The 16,900-nt window shown below is 36.9% G+C and overlaps 1 protein-coding gene across 5 annotated transcripts in view; it reads left to right on the top strand.

The window, feature by feature from the left end:
- Positions 1-16,900, top strand: part of dennd5a (DENN/MADD domain containing 5A) — a 65,097-nt gene that overhangs the window by 17,786 nt on the left and 30,411 nt on the right. For 3 of the 5 annotated variants that reach the window (XM_067400108.1, XM_067400111.1, XM_067400113.1), the window contains exons 2-5: positions 4,159-4,230; positions 4,799-4,908; positions 7,122-7,794; positions 13,424-13,611. In XM_067400108.1, the coding sequence (XP_067256209.1) occupies positions 4,159-4,230; positions 4,799-4,908; positions 7,122-7,794; positions 13,424-13,611 (1,043 nt within the window). The remainder of the gene's footprint in view (positions 1-4,158; positions 4,231-4,798; positions 4,909-7,121; positions 7,795-13,423; positions 13,612-16,900) is intronic. The other 2 variants (XM_067400109.1, XM_067400112.1) reach the window with 1 other exon arrangement.

The raw sequence follows: 16,900 nt of genomic DNA, 5'->3' as shown, positions 1-16,900 counted from the left end.
GTGTTTGTTTGTGGTTTGAATGTGGTTCCTTGTGCTCCTGTATTTGAGCATTTTTGCTGTTTAGTTTGTTTGTTTACATCACCGGTGCTTTTAACCTTGCCGTTATTCATCTGTTTGCAGTTCATAATATCCAAAGCTTGTTTGCTGTCGACAAAATGATGAGTGTTTTAGTTTTTCATTGGCTTTCATTGGCTCCATTGGCGTTTAGCTCAAGTCTTTTCATTTATCAGAGCTGATTGCTTTTCTCCCACCTCTGCGTGTGGCGCTGCCTCTAAATTCATGTTTAAGAGGGAAGAACATGGAAGTCCTTCCCATGAATCACTGCAGTGTGAGTTTTACATGGACACGAATGGACATCACAGTTTGCTGGCAGTACCTGTTATATATATTTTAGTTAAGTGAAATAGATTCATATGGTTAACATTCTAAGTTAAATATGCTTTTATGATGAATATAAGCAAATTAAATTGTTGCCATTTACATGATTTTTATAAGGTTTCTTAGATAAATGGTAGTAAACTGTACAATTAGCTGTACAGTAATGTTATAAAAAAATGGTTTCAGTTAATGCCAAAATAGTTCATTCCAGAATTTTGAGTGATAGAGAATTTCCAAAATTCTAAGTCAAGATTTTCTGTACATTTTTACATTAAAAAATGAGCAAAATGGAAATTATGCAAGAAAAAATTAAAAGATTCCTATCTTACTTCAATTATGCTTAAATTTTATTCCAAAAATATACTACTTTTTTAAATGTATCACTATTCAATTTGTATTTTTTTCCCTTTTAAAGGAATAAATTTTAATGATAATTTACTCACCCCCATGTCATCCAAGATGTTCATGTATTTCTTTCTTCAGTCGAGAAGAAATTAACATTTTTGAGGAAAGCATTCCAGGATTTTTCTCCATATAGTGGACTTCACTGGCAACTAACGGTCCAAATGTCAGTTTCAGTGCAGCTTCAAAGAGCTCTAAACAAAAAAATTATATACTTTTTACCACAAATGCTCGTCTTGCACTGCTCTGCAATACACCGCATTACTTAATCACATTGGAAAGGTCACGCGTGACGTAGGCGAAAGTACAGATCCAGTGTTCACAAAGTAAATGCAAAGACTAAGTCAAATGGCCTTTCCAAAAAAGGTAAAACAATGATGTCGGATGATTTTGAAGTTGGAGGAGAAAATTTGATTTTTCGTCTTCGTCACACGTGACCTTTCCAGCGTGATTACGTAATGCGTGGTGCAGCGCAGAGTTGATTTTAACATCAACTTTGGTGTTTGCTTTGCATATATAACATTCTCAACAGAATCTTTAAGTATTTTACAGATATTTATAAAGATGTAAAAGTGCAAAGAGAAAAATAACTTGTATGGAAATAAAATTCTAATGGAGGATCAGAAAGAAAAAGCCATTGTTTAACAACACTACATATTGCAGTATGTTTTCATATTGTCATATTGTGGTTCCTTTTAGTTTGACAGTGTTTAAACAGCCCAGCAGCCCCTAGTGTTTGTGTTAGTTAATTCCCCACATTCCTGGCCTTATTCCTGTAGTGATCCCAGACCAGTGAAAGTACAGGATTTGATTTGTTGCTCGTCCTTTAAATGCCACACATCTGTTAACTCTTCAAACGCACACTTGCTCTGAAGATCAGTGACAAATAAACACGTTCTTGCCCTCCGCTTTAACCTGAACACATTCCTCAGGGAAATATCCTTCAGAGACACGTCTATTCTTGTTGAATCAAGGCTGTTTTCATTGTCTAAGGCAGATTAACAGATCTTAAACTGTCCCTGATATGGAAGCTGAAGAGTTTTTTTCTGTGTGGGCAGCAGAGGAGAGGAAAACACCTGTGACATTCATGCATGCGCACACCGCCTTCAGTCTCCGTTGTTTCAACATGCCGTGTCTAATGTGTGTGACAGCGAGCAGAACCTCTCAGAAACACAATTACTCACGGTGAATCTGTGACCAGAATAGGGAGTTAACATCTCCACAACTATGGATGGAATTCATCGGAATGGAACAGAGAGGTTTCAAGAGCTTTTAAGTTAGCCAATTTTAACTTTTACGTATTACGCAACATTTTTTTTCTTAAAGGTCATAATGAAAATGCAAGAATCTGTGATTTATTTATTTATTTTTTTAAAGAAATGTTTTTTTTCCTTTAGCTATTTCTTGTAGTGACAGTTAACAGGTTAGTTGATTATGATTTAATTTTTCTACATCTGCAAAGTCCACTAACCCTTCAGAAACGTCCAGTTTCATTCTAAAAGTTGTAACTTCTTCCTGAGTCTCTCCATCAGTGTCGACTCCGGTTTGAACAATGTAAGGCTGAACACCGTTACTGACAATCCTCATTTTGGCTGCGTGAGATTCTCCAGCTTTGTTGTTGTTGAGCTGTTAAAGCTCCGCCCTCTTCTGGAAATGGGGTGGAGAGCAGCAGCTCTCAGCAGCAGCAGCGTGTTTTTGCTCACACCCAAATAGGGGCAAATTTGACAACTATAATAAATGATCTGTGGGGGATTTTGAGCTGAAACTTCACAGAAACATTCTGGAGACACCAGAAACTTATATTACATCTTGTGAAAAGGGGCATTATAGGTCCCCTTTAAAAACAAAATACTAAAACTAGTTAATGTCCACAACAATAGACGAAATGCAACGGAATGGAATGTTTCAAGACATTTTTAACTTGACAAGGTGTCTGAAAACAACTAAAAAGCAACTTTCAAATGGCTGAAGAAAATGTTATTTTTTAAACTTTTATTTGATGTGGTGTTTTAATTTGACATTTTACAAATATTTTAAACATGAAATCAAAGTGTATTAAATGTATATTTATTTATTGAATTAAAAGTGATTTATTAATTTATTACCGTATTGTTCCAAATATCTGAATATATATATATATATATATATATATATATATATATATATATATATATATATATATATATATATATATATATATATATATATATATATATATATTAATATTATTATTATTATTAATATTATTATTATTATTATTAATATTAATATTATTTTTTTTTTCTTAGAAATACATCTGAAAAAACGGGGTCATCTTACAGTCAGGGTCTAGATTTTTAATACAGCCGCAACAATATGTGGCGCCAAATACACATAAAACGAGTGTGGCAATAAATATGGTGTGTCAGATTGTAATGTTAGAAGATCAAAAGTGCAAAAACGCTACTTTTCCATTGTTTTCTATATATACACACTAGACAGACGTGTATGACCAGTTCGCTTGCGTCTCGCATCTTTTGCAGGACTTCACACATGAGCACTTTTAAGACGCCATGTTAAGTTAAAAGAAATTTTACAAGCAGCACAAAAACATTGGACCAATCAGAAGGACTCGGAGGCGGGGCAAGCGTTGCAAGCTTCTGTTTACAGTAGCAAGTTGGCATGGCAACTGTTTTATTTGACGGCAACATGGTGGAGGACGCCATAGCCAGTGGGATTATTTTCTTTTTTCCCATGTCAAAAACAGTATCTGTCTATTCTGGTGTTTGCTTATTTCTCTTATTTCCGTTATGGCCGTTCACGTCTCAAAAGCGCGTCTCGAGACCCTCACGTTCTGCCCTAAGAGCCGCGTGACCAGGGTTGCCAGGTTTTTACGAAAAAACCTGCCCTGTTGTTACTCAAAACTAGCCCAATCGCATTTCAGGGGGTCCTCCGGTAAAAATCACGCCAAAAAGTGTTTATTTTTAAATGTGATCATTGGTACATTTTACCAGTATTTACCATACTTTCAATACATACATTAAAATTTGAAAAATATGCAATATGAAAAATTAATTTCTTCATAAAATACAAGATTTGGTCTACAAAAGCCTTTTTTCAAAATGTACATCTTGAAAAAGGGACCCCCCCCTGTCCTATAATCAGGGTCGTCTTATATTCGGAACAATACGGTATTATTGATTTGCAACATTTAACTACGATATAAATATGGCTTAAACTTTATTTTGAAATTGTGGCCAATTGATAATTCCTTCAATTTTATTTTTAAGCAGCACTCCAAGTCCTCTATAATGAATGGTGTTTTCTATGAGTAACAAGTGACGAATACTCACCCTCCTCATGTAAATGATTAATTGCACTGTTTTATCTGTTGTGTAGCTTTATGCCAGTATATACAGGCTACTAAATTCAGAGATGGTGCCAGAGGAAAGTTGGCGAGTGCAAACGAAGGTAACCCCCATCCCCCACTCCGCTCTCCACTCCTGCAGTCAATGCTCCTGTTTGTATCACAATCAACCACAGCTCCGCCTGTGCCCGCTAACCTTTAACCTTTCCACGCACTTCTTTCACAGCACCGCTGTTTGTTCATGTGTGAGATGGCTGCGTGGTCGGGTAGCGTGGGATCACCTGTCTTCCTGCCCTTTTCCCCTTCAACTCCATTTCCTATTCCTCTCTCAGCAGCAGAAACTTATTAGCACTCCAAACTTTTTGTCAGTCACTGCTTGGTGTACTTTCGCCAAGGTTTTGCTTGGTGGGCTGCTGTAACTCCTTCACTCGGAATGATTTTCAAGGCACGTTTTTCCATGCGTGTTCCGACACTTTTCTGCTTCAACTGTTCTGGCACTTTTGGCTTTGACTCGGTTTGATTTCTGTTTTCATGTCTGTTTTTCGCAACCTCCAGAAAAAATATGTTGACAAGTATATCAGTATATTTGAGATTTGTTGAAGGTTTGAGGATTGTCTTTCTGAGCTTATCTTTCTTTGTCTTTTTCTTTTTCTCCTTCTGTCTGAATCTCAGGTGAAAATTTTGAGCAGAGTCCACTGCGGAGAACTTTTAAATCTAAAGTTCTAGCGCACTATCCAGACAATGTGGAGTGGAACCCTTTTGACCAGGATGCAGTGGGAATGGTAAGTGACACAAATAGAGGTCTCTAATATGGGTTTTTTAATAACTAATTACAATTTCTAGAGAGCAGGGTTGTCAGTTTGGCAGATACAATGCCAGTTTGTGATAGTTCTAGTTCTGGAAGACAACTTTTAAGCTTATTTCACTTTTTCTCTTTTTCTTTCTGTTCCATCTCAGGTGAGTATTTTGAGCAGTTCCAGTTCTGAAGATATCTAGCTATGCTTAAATCTGTAATATCATAACTAGGGGTGTGACCAGTATAGTGCACTTTTTACGCATATGCGAGGGTCAGCGTACAGTGCATGTGACGCAAATTTCGTCATCAGAAGAGTACGTGTATACTGTACGTGCACCACAAGATTTTTGTAACCATGCGTAATTGTACGCACAGGTCGCGCATGCACATTTAAAATTTTTTTTGCAGTAATTTATTTATCCACAAGGTGGCAACCGTGCCCTGGGGTGTCGATTCACAAGGTAGTCAAAGAAAAACGGCATAAACAGAACAGACCGGAACGCATGCAAGCTACAGTGACAATGGACGCCTACATATAAGAGAGATTGTGCGAAGAGCTTAGAAAGTACCCTCATTTGTACAACTCTAAGATGTTTACATGGGTTGTAACTCATGGTGAGAGATTGCTCAAATCTGAGCATGTGTCAAATGCCTGAATTAAATGTTTTTTTTCTATAAAAAAAGCAAGACGACAGTGGAGGCAGAACTGTGGTGGGCAAGGTAATATAATGTAAACATAGCAGTGGCATATTGATAATTTCACCCTCGCACTCTCTCATGGCAATATCGCAAGACAGCTTTTCACTCTACGAGAAGTCTCGTCACATTGTAATATCGCGTGATCTCGTCACACCCCTAATCATACAGTTATGATTCAAAACACCTGTTCAACTGTATCTTATTCAACATGTCAGGGACTGTATTGTTTTAGTGTAAGTATGGGACTGACTGCATTTCCTGAATGAAATTGAATGACACACGACCGTCAACCAATTTCTTGATTGAATGATTCAAAGACTTGATAATATTTAAAAAGACACTCATTTGTTGGCATGCACTGTTAAAATTAGGTAACCTCCAGAAAGAGTCATCAAATTAATCAATCAGTTAATGATCAAGTCTTAGTGAATTACAAGCCTCCAGTGGATTCGATTCTACTCAACCTTTAAGGCCCACATATACTTCAGGAAGGCACTTGAAGTGGCATCATGCCTAACAACACCCTTTTGCCAGTCTATATTTAGAATATATCATGGCATCTTGCACCATATCTCTTACATATATCATATATAATATAGAACAATTTAATGATAAAATTTGAGATTGCTAAATTTGCTGAAATGTAATGAATTTACTAAAATCATCCAAAAATGAAAAGCTGTCGACAGTCTTGAAATGACCATATCAGACTTAGTAAAGGGTTAGTTCACCCAAAAATGAAAATTATGTATTTAATTACTCACCCTCATGTCGTTCCAAACCTGTAAGGCATTGGTTCATCTTCAGAACACAAATTAAGATATTTTTGATGAAATCTAAGAGATTTCTGTCCCTCCATTGACAGCCTACGCAACTACCACTTTCAAGGCCCAGAAAGGTAGTAAAGACATCATTGAAGTAATCCATGTGACTCCAGTGGTTTAACCTCAAGTGACACAAGTGCTTTGTTTGCACAAAAAACCAAACAATTTACCACTTTATTTACAAAATATTAATCTCCGATTAATGCATGTTGATGACGCATGTTGTGTTGATGCAAGTGCAGACATTGTTGCATGAATGCGCTTTGGAGATTCGTATTTTGTAAATAAAGTGGTAAATTGTGTGTTTGCACAAATAAAGCATTCATGTCACTTCATAAAACTCAGGTTAAACCACTGGAGTCACATGGATTACTTTAAAGATGTCTTTACCTTTCTGGGGCTTGAAAGTGGTAGTTGCGTAGGCTGTCAATGGAGGGACAGAAAGCTCTCGGATTTCATTAAAAAGATCTTAATTTGTGTTCCAAAGATGAACGAAAGACTTATGGGTTTGGAACGACATGAGTGAGAGCAATTAATGATAGGTGAACTATTCCACTAATATGCCTGGCTGCTGAACTGCTCATTCAAATGAGTGCAATGTGGGACTTATAAAGGTTGTTGAAGGTCTTGTTTAATGTTTGTAAACATTTTTTTTTTTTGTCATTTTCCCCAACAGCTCTGTATGCCAAAGGGCCTGTCCTTCCGTACTCAGACAGACATCCGCGAGCCACAGTTCCACTCCTTCATTATCACGAGAGAGGACGGCTCCCGAACCTACGGCTTTGCCCTCACCTTCTTTGAGGAGGTGACCAGCAAACAGATCTGCAGTGCCATGCAGACACTCTATCACATGCACAATGCAGAACAGTACGACATCCTGCACACGCCACCCACACCTCGCAGTCCAGAAGACCACCGTCTCACCCCTCAACAACTGCACGCTGCCCCCTCCATATCCAGGTTGCAGCGCTTCAACTCCTATGACATCAGTCGAGACACACTCTACGTCTCCAAATGCATCTGCCTGATCACGCCCATGGCCTTCGCCAATGCCTGCAGAAAGGTTCTCGAACAGCTGCACCAGGCCGTCACCTCGCCTCAGCCCCCGCCGCTGCCGCTAGAGAGCTACGTCTACAACGTCCTCTACGAGGTCCCGCTGCCACCAGCCGGGCGTTCCTTGAAGTTCTCGGGCGTATACGGGCCAGTGTTGTGTCAGAGACCCAGCACGATCGAGCTGCCTCTCTTTGACTTCCCCCTGCAAGAGGTGTTTGAGCTGCTGGGCTTGGAGAACGTGTTACAACTCTTCACCTGTGCACTACTGGAGATCCAGATCCTTCTGTACTCGCAACGTGAGTAACTATCAGCCATACTTCTGTAGATCTAGTGCCTGCTTATTATCAAACTCAGATTTAGACAAATTCGAACAAAAAAAAAATGGCAAGAGATTTCTCAAAATGGCATTAACATTAACATTGATTAACATTACGCAATTTCTAAGAGGGAAAGTGTCTGCCGAAAATGTGATCTCGGACTTCATCTTTAGATCTCGGATCTCATACTTAGAGATTTGTGATATCAAATAAATCCCCAATAGTTTTGGCTCAGACACTTAGGGCCAGATTAACTAACAGATCGCGCCAGCGCCAACCCTCTTTTTTTAATTAAAAAAAACCCCCTTAATTAAACATTTTAATAATCAAGTAAAAATGAATTTATGCCTGTATGATATTACGCTGAAGCCACATTGGGAAGTGGATGGGTGCCATTTCTGGATAGAAGGGAATTCATTCGGCACGACTCTCACAGTGCATTATGGGCATGAGTGTACATCGGTTGTACTCTTGTTATTGCAATTTTTGGATTGAATAAGTGCACTCGTCATCGTCCATTATGGTTTCGGACACCTCTACAAATGGCTGTCCCCTCAAATAGTGCCCTATTTTAGGGTATAGGGGGTGATTTTGGACACAGCCAGAATGTTGTGCTGCCTTCACGTCTTATCGGGAATTTCCCACTTCCCACTTCTGAAGTTGTGATTACGAGCTCATCGCATTCAAGTGCTTTGTTGTCGGAAAGAACAGGAACCATGGAGGACACCAGGTAAATTCTTGCCTATTAATTAGGGAAATCTTGCTTAAAGAATTAGTTCACTTTAAAATGAAAATTACCCCAAGATTTACTCACCCTCAAGCCATCCTAGGTGTATATGACTTTCTTCTTTCTGATGAACACAATCTGAGTTATATTAATAAATATCCTGATGCATCCGAGCTTTATAATGGCAGTGAAAGGACCAACAAGTATGAAGCTCAAGAAAGTGCATCCATCCATCCTTTTGAAGTGAAACTATGCTTTTGTGTAAGAAAAATATACATATTTAACAGTAAAATGTCCAGCTTCCACCAGACCACCTTCCGTATTCAACTTAGAATTAGAATTAAAAATTGAATTTACCTTGGCATAGTTGAATAACAAGAGTTCAGTACATGGAAATGACATACAGAGAGTCTCAAACTCCATTGTTTCCTCTTTCTTATGTTTCTTATGTAAATCTAAATTTAAAAGACCTCCGAAGAACAGGCAAATCTCAACATAAAACCGACCGTTACATAACAGTCCAGATCATTAATATGTACGCCCCCAATATTTGCATATGCCAGCTCATGTTCAAGCATTAGACAAGGGCAGCCAATATTAACATCTGGATCTGTGCACAGCTGAATCATCAGACTAGGTAAGCAAGCAAGAACAACAGCGAAAAATGGCAGATGGGGGCAGGGAGCACGAGAATTTAAAGGGGCCGCAGCCTGAATCTGCGCATATTTAATTATGCCCCAAAATAGGCAGTTAAAAAAATGAATAAAAAAAAAATCTATGGGGTATTTTTAGCTGAAACTTCACAGACACATTCAGGGGACACCTTAGATTTATATTACATCTTTTAAAAAGACATTCTACGGCACCTTTAATTCAACTCAGATTGTGTTCATCAGATAGAAGAAAGTCACCTAGGATGGCTTGAGAGTGAATTATCCCTGAACTTCGCAGTGGTAAATAGGACTTGAGAGAGCGTTCATGCACAATTTTTATCTATTTTTATCTAACTCATATTTATGATATCAAATATATGAAAAATAATGTGATTTTGAAAAATCAAGCATGAAAGCCTATTCCAGTAGACCCCAAAAACAAAATCAAGATTTTGAAAAAGGGCACAAAAGGTCTCCTTTAATAGAACATATAGTAATAAAACTGGAAAATCTCATCAAGGTTCTTTAAATTGTTAACGAGTTTGCTATAATTTACTCAGTCATAAATCATTGTTCTTAATAGTCTACAGTGAGTCATGCAGAAGCTTTATATTAGAAAACCTTATATAACCCTTTGGACATTAATTACTGTTGCTCGTTGCTGCCAACTCATACCAGCATTTTCAAATTAAAGCCAATTCAAATCTAATGGCCTGATATCTGAATTAATGACACGCAAACATTGATTTCAGCTCTTGATTTTTGCTTGTTCAGTACAGTACAGGCTGGTTTTAGTCGAGAATAAACAGGCGGTGATATTGCAGTGTACTGCGACATGCTCTTTCTCACTTTTATCACTCTCTCTCTCCGTCTCAGTGTCCGTGTGAGCTCATCTTATCGCTTTGTTCTCTCTCGTTCTTGTCAAACTCACAGCCCACCCTTTTCTCACAAACACCTAGTAATTTGCAAATTAAATTTGCAGCTTTCTGTGGAGTATTTATATGAATACGCTTAGAAATTAATCACAAAATGTAGTAATTCAATAAACCGCTGTTAATCATTGCCATACGCTTAAAACCTCAACCTGCCCCTTTTAATCGTTAAATATCATTATTTTACTTACGACAATGTCACTTACATGCACTTTGTTTGATTTATGTGTTAAATGCAATATAATTGGCAGTGTTTCCTGCTGGAAATCCTCAGCAGGCCATTTTAGATTGAATTTAAAGGGGCATGGGTAGATTGTTTTGTGATTCAGTGACAGATATGCTGATTGGATCAATTACACCAACAAGGAAGAGCAAATTACAGGAGTAACTACAAAACGACAGGGTGGATGGGGTGGATGCATTGCTGTGCTGTTGCTTAGCAACCATCCTCCAGATAAGGAGGATGGTGGTGATGCAGCATAAATACGATTGGCTGGAAATTACATCATCCCTTTCTGTATCCAGAAGGCTCGTGCTTGTAGCGTAATGACTGTGGACAGTCCAGAATGAAAAGTACTTGATGTCATTAGATGGAGCTGCACATGCACACAGCAGGGTATGATCTCTAAAAAACAAGATAGCCTATGATGTTCTATAAATAACAGCTGCATCCGTAGCACATATATATATATAAATACCCTGGCTCTTTCCCATGTACGTGAATTCTTGAGACGGGCATCTGCTGCTAGATCTATGGATGATCGCCAGTTACTGGTCATTTCCATATATAGACCTCTGCCGGACAGGACAGCCTTTACATGTCACCTGAAGTAAAGATGATTAATATTATTATATAATATAATAATAATTAATTTTAAACAATATTACATTGTTATAATAACAATGTAATATTGTATAATTATAATAATTATAATAATAATAAATTATTTTTATTGAATTCATAATTTTAATAATTTAAGAACATTAATAATAATCTATGGAATTGTGTAAATAAAAATCTGTCAACAGCTCACATTTTACAAATTATTCATACAAAAATGCATGGACCTAAACTGTGATTTGGATTATTATTATAGATGTTATGTTATGAAATACGAATGTGTGTGTGTGTGTGTGTGTGTGTGTGTGTGTGTGTGTGTGTGTGTGTGTGTGTGTGTGTGTGTGTGTGTGTGTGTGTGTGTGTGTGTGTGTGTGTGTGTGTGTGTGTGTGTGTGTGTGTGTGTGTGTGTGTGTGTGTGTGTGTGTGTGTGTGTGTGTGTGTGTGTGCTTTTGTTTATATTACATTGTGGGGACCAAATGTCCCCATGATGTAATATAAACCTGAGTTCACCTACATCGTGGGGACCAGCCAGCGGTCCCCACAATGTAAATGGGTTTATAAATCATATAGAATGAGTTTTTGTGAAAAAGTAAAAGTTTGCACAGTTTCCTGTGAGGGTTAGGTTTAGGGGTAGGGGCAGGGTAGGGGGATAGAATGTACAGTTTGTTCAGTGTAAAATGCATTGAAGTCTATGGAAAGTCCCCACAATTCACAAAAACAAACGTGTGTGTGTGTGTGTGTGTGTGTGTGTGTGTGTGTGTGTGTGTGTGTGTGTGTGTGTGTGTGTGTGTGTGTGTGTGTGTGATTCAGGTAAACCCTACATACCCCCCAAAAAAACACACACACTCACCTCTGACTACCAAATACTTCTGCTAAAAAAATGATAAAATGGAAAGTTTTTTCAAAATGAAAAAACGTGCAATGAAAAAAATCTGCATTAGTTTCACTTGGTAATGTTATTGAATCATTGAAAAATATGAAAGTAAGAGAAAATAATAGATTAGAATTTTTCATTTAAATAAATAAAAAAAGGTAAATATTTCAGTGATTATTCAGGCCTTTTTGGGTTATTTTTTATATTATTAAAAGGAATTAAATAATTAAAACATTAAAATGGATTTAAGGAAATAACGAAAAAGAAATAAGATGGGTAAAAGTTCCAGGTCTATTGTAAGTTAACTTAAGTAATCAATTTAAACTATTTGTAAATAATATATATATAAAAAAAAGTCACCCTTATTTGTATGCCTAATATGTCAAAAACGCAAAACATCAAATAGAAATTCCATAAAAATGTTGAGTAGTTTGCATCACTGGATGTTACAGTTGGTCGCTGAATATTTCAAACATAAAACATTCGTAAAATATATAATGTTTACATACTCGCCACATACTCTTTCACTGCTAAAACGAAAGCGTTGCATTGGAATTCACATTCATCTTCTGTGAACAATAAGCCCCGCCTTCTTTGATTTGATTGGCCAGCTCACTCATTCTGACCGCGATGAGCGCTGCTAGACCGCTGAGGCAGACCAGACTAAAAATTTAACTTTTAAACCTTTTGTCATCCTAACAAAAATCGGTGCGTAATGGAGTGCAGCAGAGCAGGATCAATTATATTAAATATTGAGGGAGATAATTTGGCCATTTCTAATTATTGGGCGGAGGACTTGTCCCCCTCAGTGTCTATGGTGGTTACAGCCCTGGTTTGAACAGTATAAAAATATTATGTTTATGGAAAGTCCCCATAAAACATGGAAACCCAACGTGTGTGTGTTCATGAATCGGCCTGTTGTAGTTACTCAGCATGTTTAGAGGCTGGTGAAGTATTCCTGTCTCTCTGACAGTCGTGACACCCCATGGGATTGCAGGGTGGAGACCATAATGAAAAAAGTGACCTTTTTTGTCTGTGTTTTGTGTGTACAAGAATAGTATAGAATAAATATCCTCTGTACTGTGATATTTTTAGTTTTAAATGCCCACTTGAGAATACATTGTATGCCAATCACTTAAAGAAGCACTCACCTTAAGCATTTCTACAATAACAAAATGAATGAATGTCAAGAACATTCTCAAAAAATGACAGCATTGAAAATCAGTCTCCATGAAGAGCACTTAAATCCTGTCATCATTTTCTCCCCCTCATGTCATTACAAACCTGTTTTGGTTCCCATTGACTTCCTTTGTATGGACTGTTTGGTTTCCAACATTCATCAAAATATCTTCTTGTATGTGCTGTCTGATGCTGACATTAGTGTAATACTGTTAGGTTGAAATTTTCTCTATCACCACATCTTTTGTTTTCATCTCAATATAAAAAAATCGGTTCCTGTAAAAACACTCTTATGGTCTCAGGTGTGATTTTCCCATCCGTGGAGATGGATAATTTGCATCACTCTAGCTGTGTCTCTGAGAGTGACGCGTCTAAATGTGTCTGTGTCCTTCTGCTGACCAGATTACCAGCGGCTGATGACGGTGGCGGAGAGCATCACTGCCTTAATGTTCCCCTTCCAATGGCAGCATGTGTACGTGCCCATCTTGCCCGCTTCACTGCTCCACTTCCTGGACGCTCCTGTGCCCTACCTCATGGGTCTGCACTCCAACGGCCAGGATGACCGCACCAAGCTGGAACTTCCTCAAGAGGTGCGTGACAAACACCCACTCCCAGAGAACAGACTCATCCTGCAGTTCAGTACATGATGAAGTCATGTGGTTTTTCTAGAAGATTAGAGCTTCAAACTTCCAGATGATTGTCAGAATGGTCTGTTTGACTCACATGCATCTCTGTTGGCTGTTGAAGAGACCTCATCTCATTAGGTCATCTTCCTTTGTGGTAATTAGGCTGAAATCCTAATGCTGCCTAATCAAAAGAGATATACATGATTTTTAAAGATGTTTTTGAAAGATGCTCACCAAGGCTGCATTTATTCAATCAATAATATGCAAAAACAGTCATTTTTAAAAATATTATTACGATTTAAAATAGCTGTTTTCTATTTTATTATATTTGCTCCAGTCTTCAGTGTCACCTGATCCTTCAGTATTTGCTGCTCAAGAAACATTTCTTAATATTATCAATGTTGAAAACAGTTTTTGCTGCTTAATATTTTTGTGGAAACTGATAGACTACCATTTAAAAGTTTGGGTTAAGGTTTGATTTTTTTTTTTTTATTAAATGAAAAGAAATTACATTTTATTCAGCAAGAAAGCATTAAATTGATCAAAAGTGACAGTAAAGACATTTATAAAATTACAAAAGATTTCGATTTAAAATAAATGTGGTTGTTTTGAACTTTCTATCCATCAAAGAATCCTGAAAAAGTGAATCATGATTTGCACAAAAAATATTAAGCACCAAAATCTGATTTCAGACAGTGATAATAAGAACCATTATTAATAATTGAGCATCAAACCATCATATTTGAATGATTTCTGAAGGATCATGTGTTTGTGTTTGCTCTGAAACAGAAAAAGTGTCTTTTTAAAAGCCAGAGACCATCAAACAGGCATTATTACATAGTAGTTTAAAAAATAGAGTAAAATAAACAAAGTTGAAAGCAAAATTAAAATTTAATAAAATGAATCTTCCCAGATCTATCTGCATTTTCACTACTAGGGCTTAAAATGTAGATGCTATAAAAAATAAATGGCACTGTCATACTCATACATAAAGTCCACATAAAGAGTGTGTTAAATGAATGCGACATTCACGGTGTGGTTGGTTGTATATTATATTATATGTAGCATACCAGTGGAATATACATGTAAACTAGAATATTTTATTCAGAGTCTAGATTAATTATATCTCCCTGTAAAACCCTTCAGGTGTTCTTCATCTCCGTACTGAGATGTGACTGAAACAATATTTGTAATACCTTTTTGTAGGAAAATAATCTCTGTGACCTGGCTGACTGATGAGATGTCTAATCTTTCCTTGATCTTACTTGAAAAGCAGCAGAAAAAAGTATGTTTCTGTCAGAGCAAATCTAATATCAAACATAGGTCGGCTACATTGGCACTTCTTTTGCTTCTTTTAATGCTTATGAAAGAAATCTGTGGCGCAAACTTGCAGGGAAAACAAGCTCTGGTGTATCTCTGCAAATTAAAAATCTACTGTGGCATATTAGAATGATTTCTGAAGGATCATGTGACATTGAAGACTGGATATAACGATGCTGAAAATTCAGCTTTGCATCACAGGAATAGATTTAATTTGAACATATATTCAAATGGAAAATTATTCATTCAAATTGTAATAATATTTCTCAATATTATTGTTTTTACTGCACTTTTTGGTCGAATAAATGCAGCCTTGGTGAGCATAAAAGACTTTTCAAAACAAAAACAAAAAATCTGAATTATTCCAAACTTTTGACCGTTGTACAAGAAAACATGGTAGTACTATAGTACTTTTAGGTATTTTTGGTGGTGTGCATTGCTATTTGTTCTTGCATTTAATATATAAAATGATCAAAATTAAGTTTTTAGTGTATAATTCTCAACTTGGCATCTTTTGGTTTGTTAGTTTGTCCAAAGCCCTCTAGTGGACAGAGATGGAAGTCAGTGTTACTACATTAGCTGCATTTCCATTACCCTTCAAATTTAGCAAACTGAAATTGCGAATTGAAATCACGCCCAATGGAGACACGTCAATTTCGCAAAAACTCCCATATATCACAAAAAAGTTTTTACACTCGTATGAGGTGGTTTTTCAGGCAATTCAAAAAGGAGTATTTCAAAAAACTGCAATGGAAACAGTTTTTTCACATTTACAGGTCACCTGGTGTGCATAAAAGTCAATCATTCTTTAAAGGGGTCATGAACTGCGTTTTTTTTATTGTTTTATAATGTTTCCTGGGGTGCACTTATAATGTTAGTATGATTTTTACATCAAAAATTGTCATAATTTAGAAATAAAAGGAATTTTTCCAACCCTGATTTTATTACTCTGATTTGAATGCTCTGTTTAAAGGGGCGTGTCTGCTGTGAGACTTCAGTGGAAACGCCCACTGCTGTGATTGGCTGACATCTTTGCATATGAAATAACTAAGCTTTACATGTATATCTCTCTCGAAAACTTTTTGCACATTTTTACTGTTACAGCTCTCAAAGTTTACTAATCATGAAAAGTGTTGAATATAGCATTACATTAAGATCTATGGCATTATATTTAGATCGTGGCATGAAAGGTTGCAGTGATGAACATTGTAGCCGATCACAGACATGTTGTTGAATGCATGAAAGCAGTGATCTCATCACACTAACGAATGCTTTCATCATAACTAACATTGCAAACACAATATAACTAAGAGATTCGTTGAATAAAACGGGAGTTTTGGCGAGAGTCCAGAACTTACTGATAAACTCGTGCTGTTTGATTGACAGCTCCAGTGATTGTAAAGGGAGCGTTCTTTGATTGCTTTCTATATATAATTTAATCACAGTTTAAAGAACAGATTATTTTCATCCTACTAAGAGAAGCAATGTAAAGTTGACCGTTTGATTTACTGACACATAGACAAAGAACATCTGACTGTACATGAATCATCACATATCAGATCAGGCATTAGAATTAACACAGTTATTTACATGTTGTTGCTTTACTGTCGAGTCCATATCGTAAAAGTCTGTTTGCAAAGCCTGCGCCGAAACGTGACTGATTTACCAAAGAATCCACAGTGAAATTAACTGAATACAAATAAATAAAGCTCAACTGAGACATTTACATCACTAATGTTGCAATGATGAAGTAGGCATTGATTTTCTTTCTAGATTCCATCTAGAAGTCATTATCTGGGCTTGGTTACAATAAAAGCTGTTTTTGGACTAACAAGGTTCTGAAACTTACAGGATATTTTTTATAGTATGGTACCTCTTGTTTTCAGTTCATGACCCCTTTAAAGATGCTGTGGTATGTTTGAACAGAAGATGA

The sequence above is a fragment of the Chanodichthys erythropterus genome, chromosome 11, assembly GCF_024489055.1.
Source record: "Chanodichthys erythropterus isolate Z2021 chromosome 11, ASM2448905v1, whole genome shotgun sequence".
Classification (NCBI taxonomy): domain Eukaryota; kingdom Metazoa; phylum Chordata; class Actinopteri; order Cypriniformes; family Xenocyprididae; genus Chanodichthys; species Chanodichthys erythropterus.
This window is presented reverse-complemented; position numbering and strand designations above follow the sequence as displayed.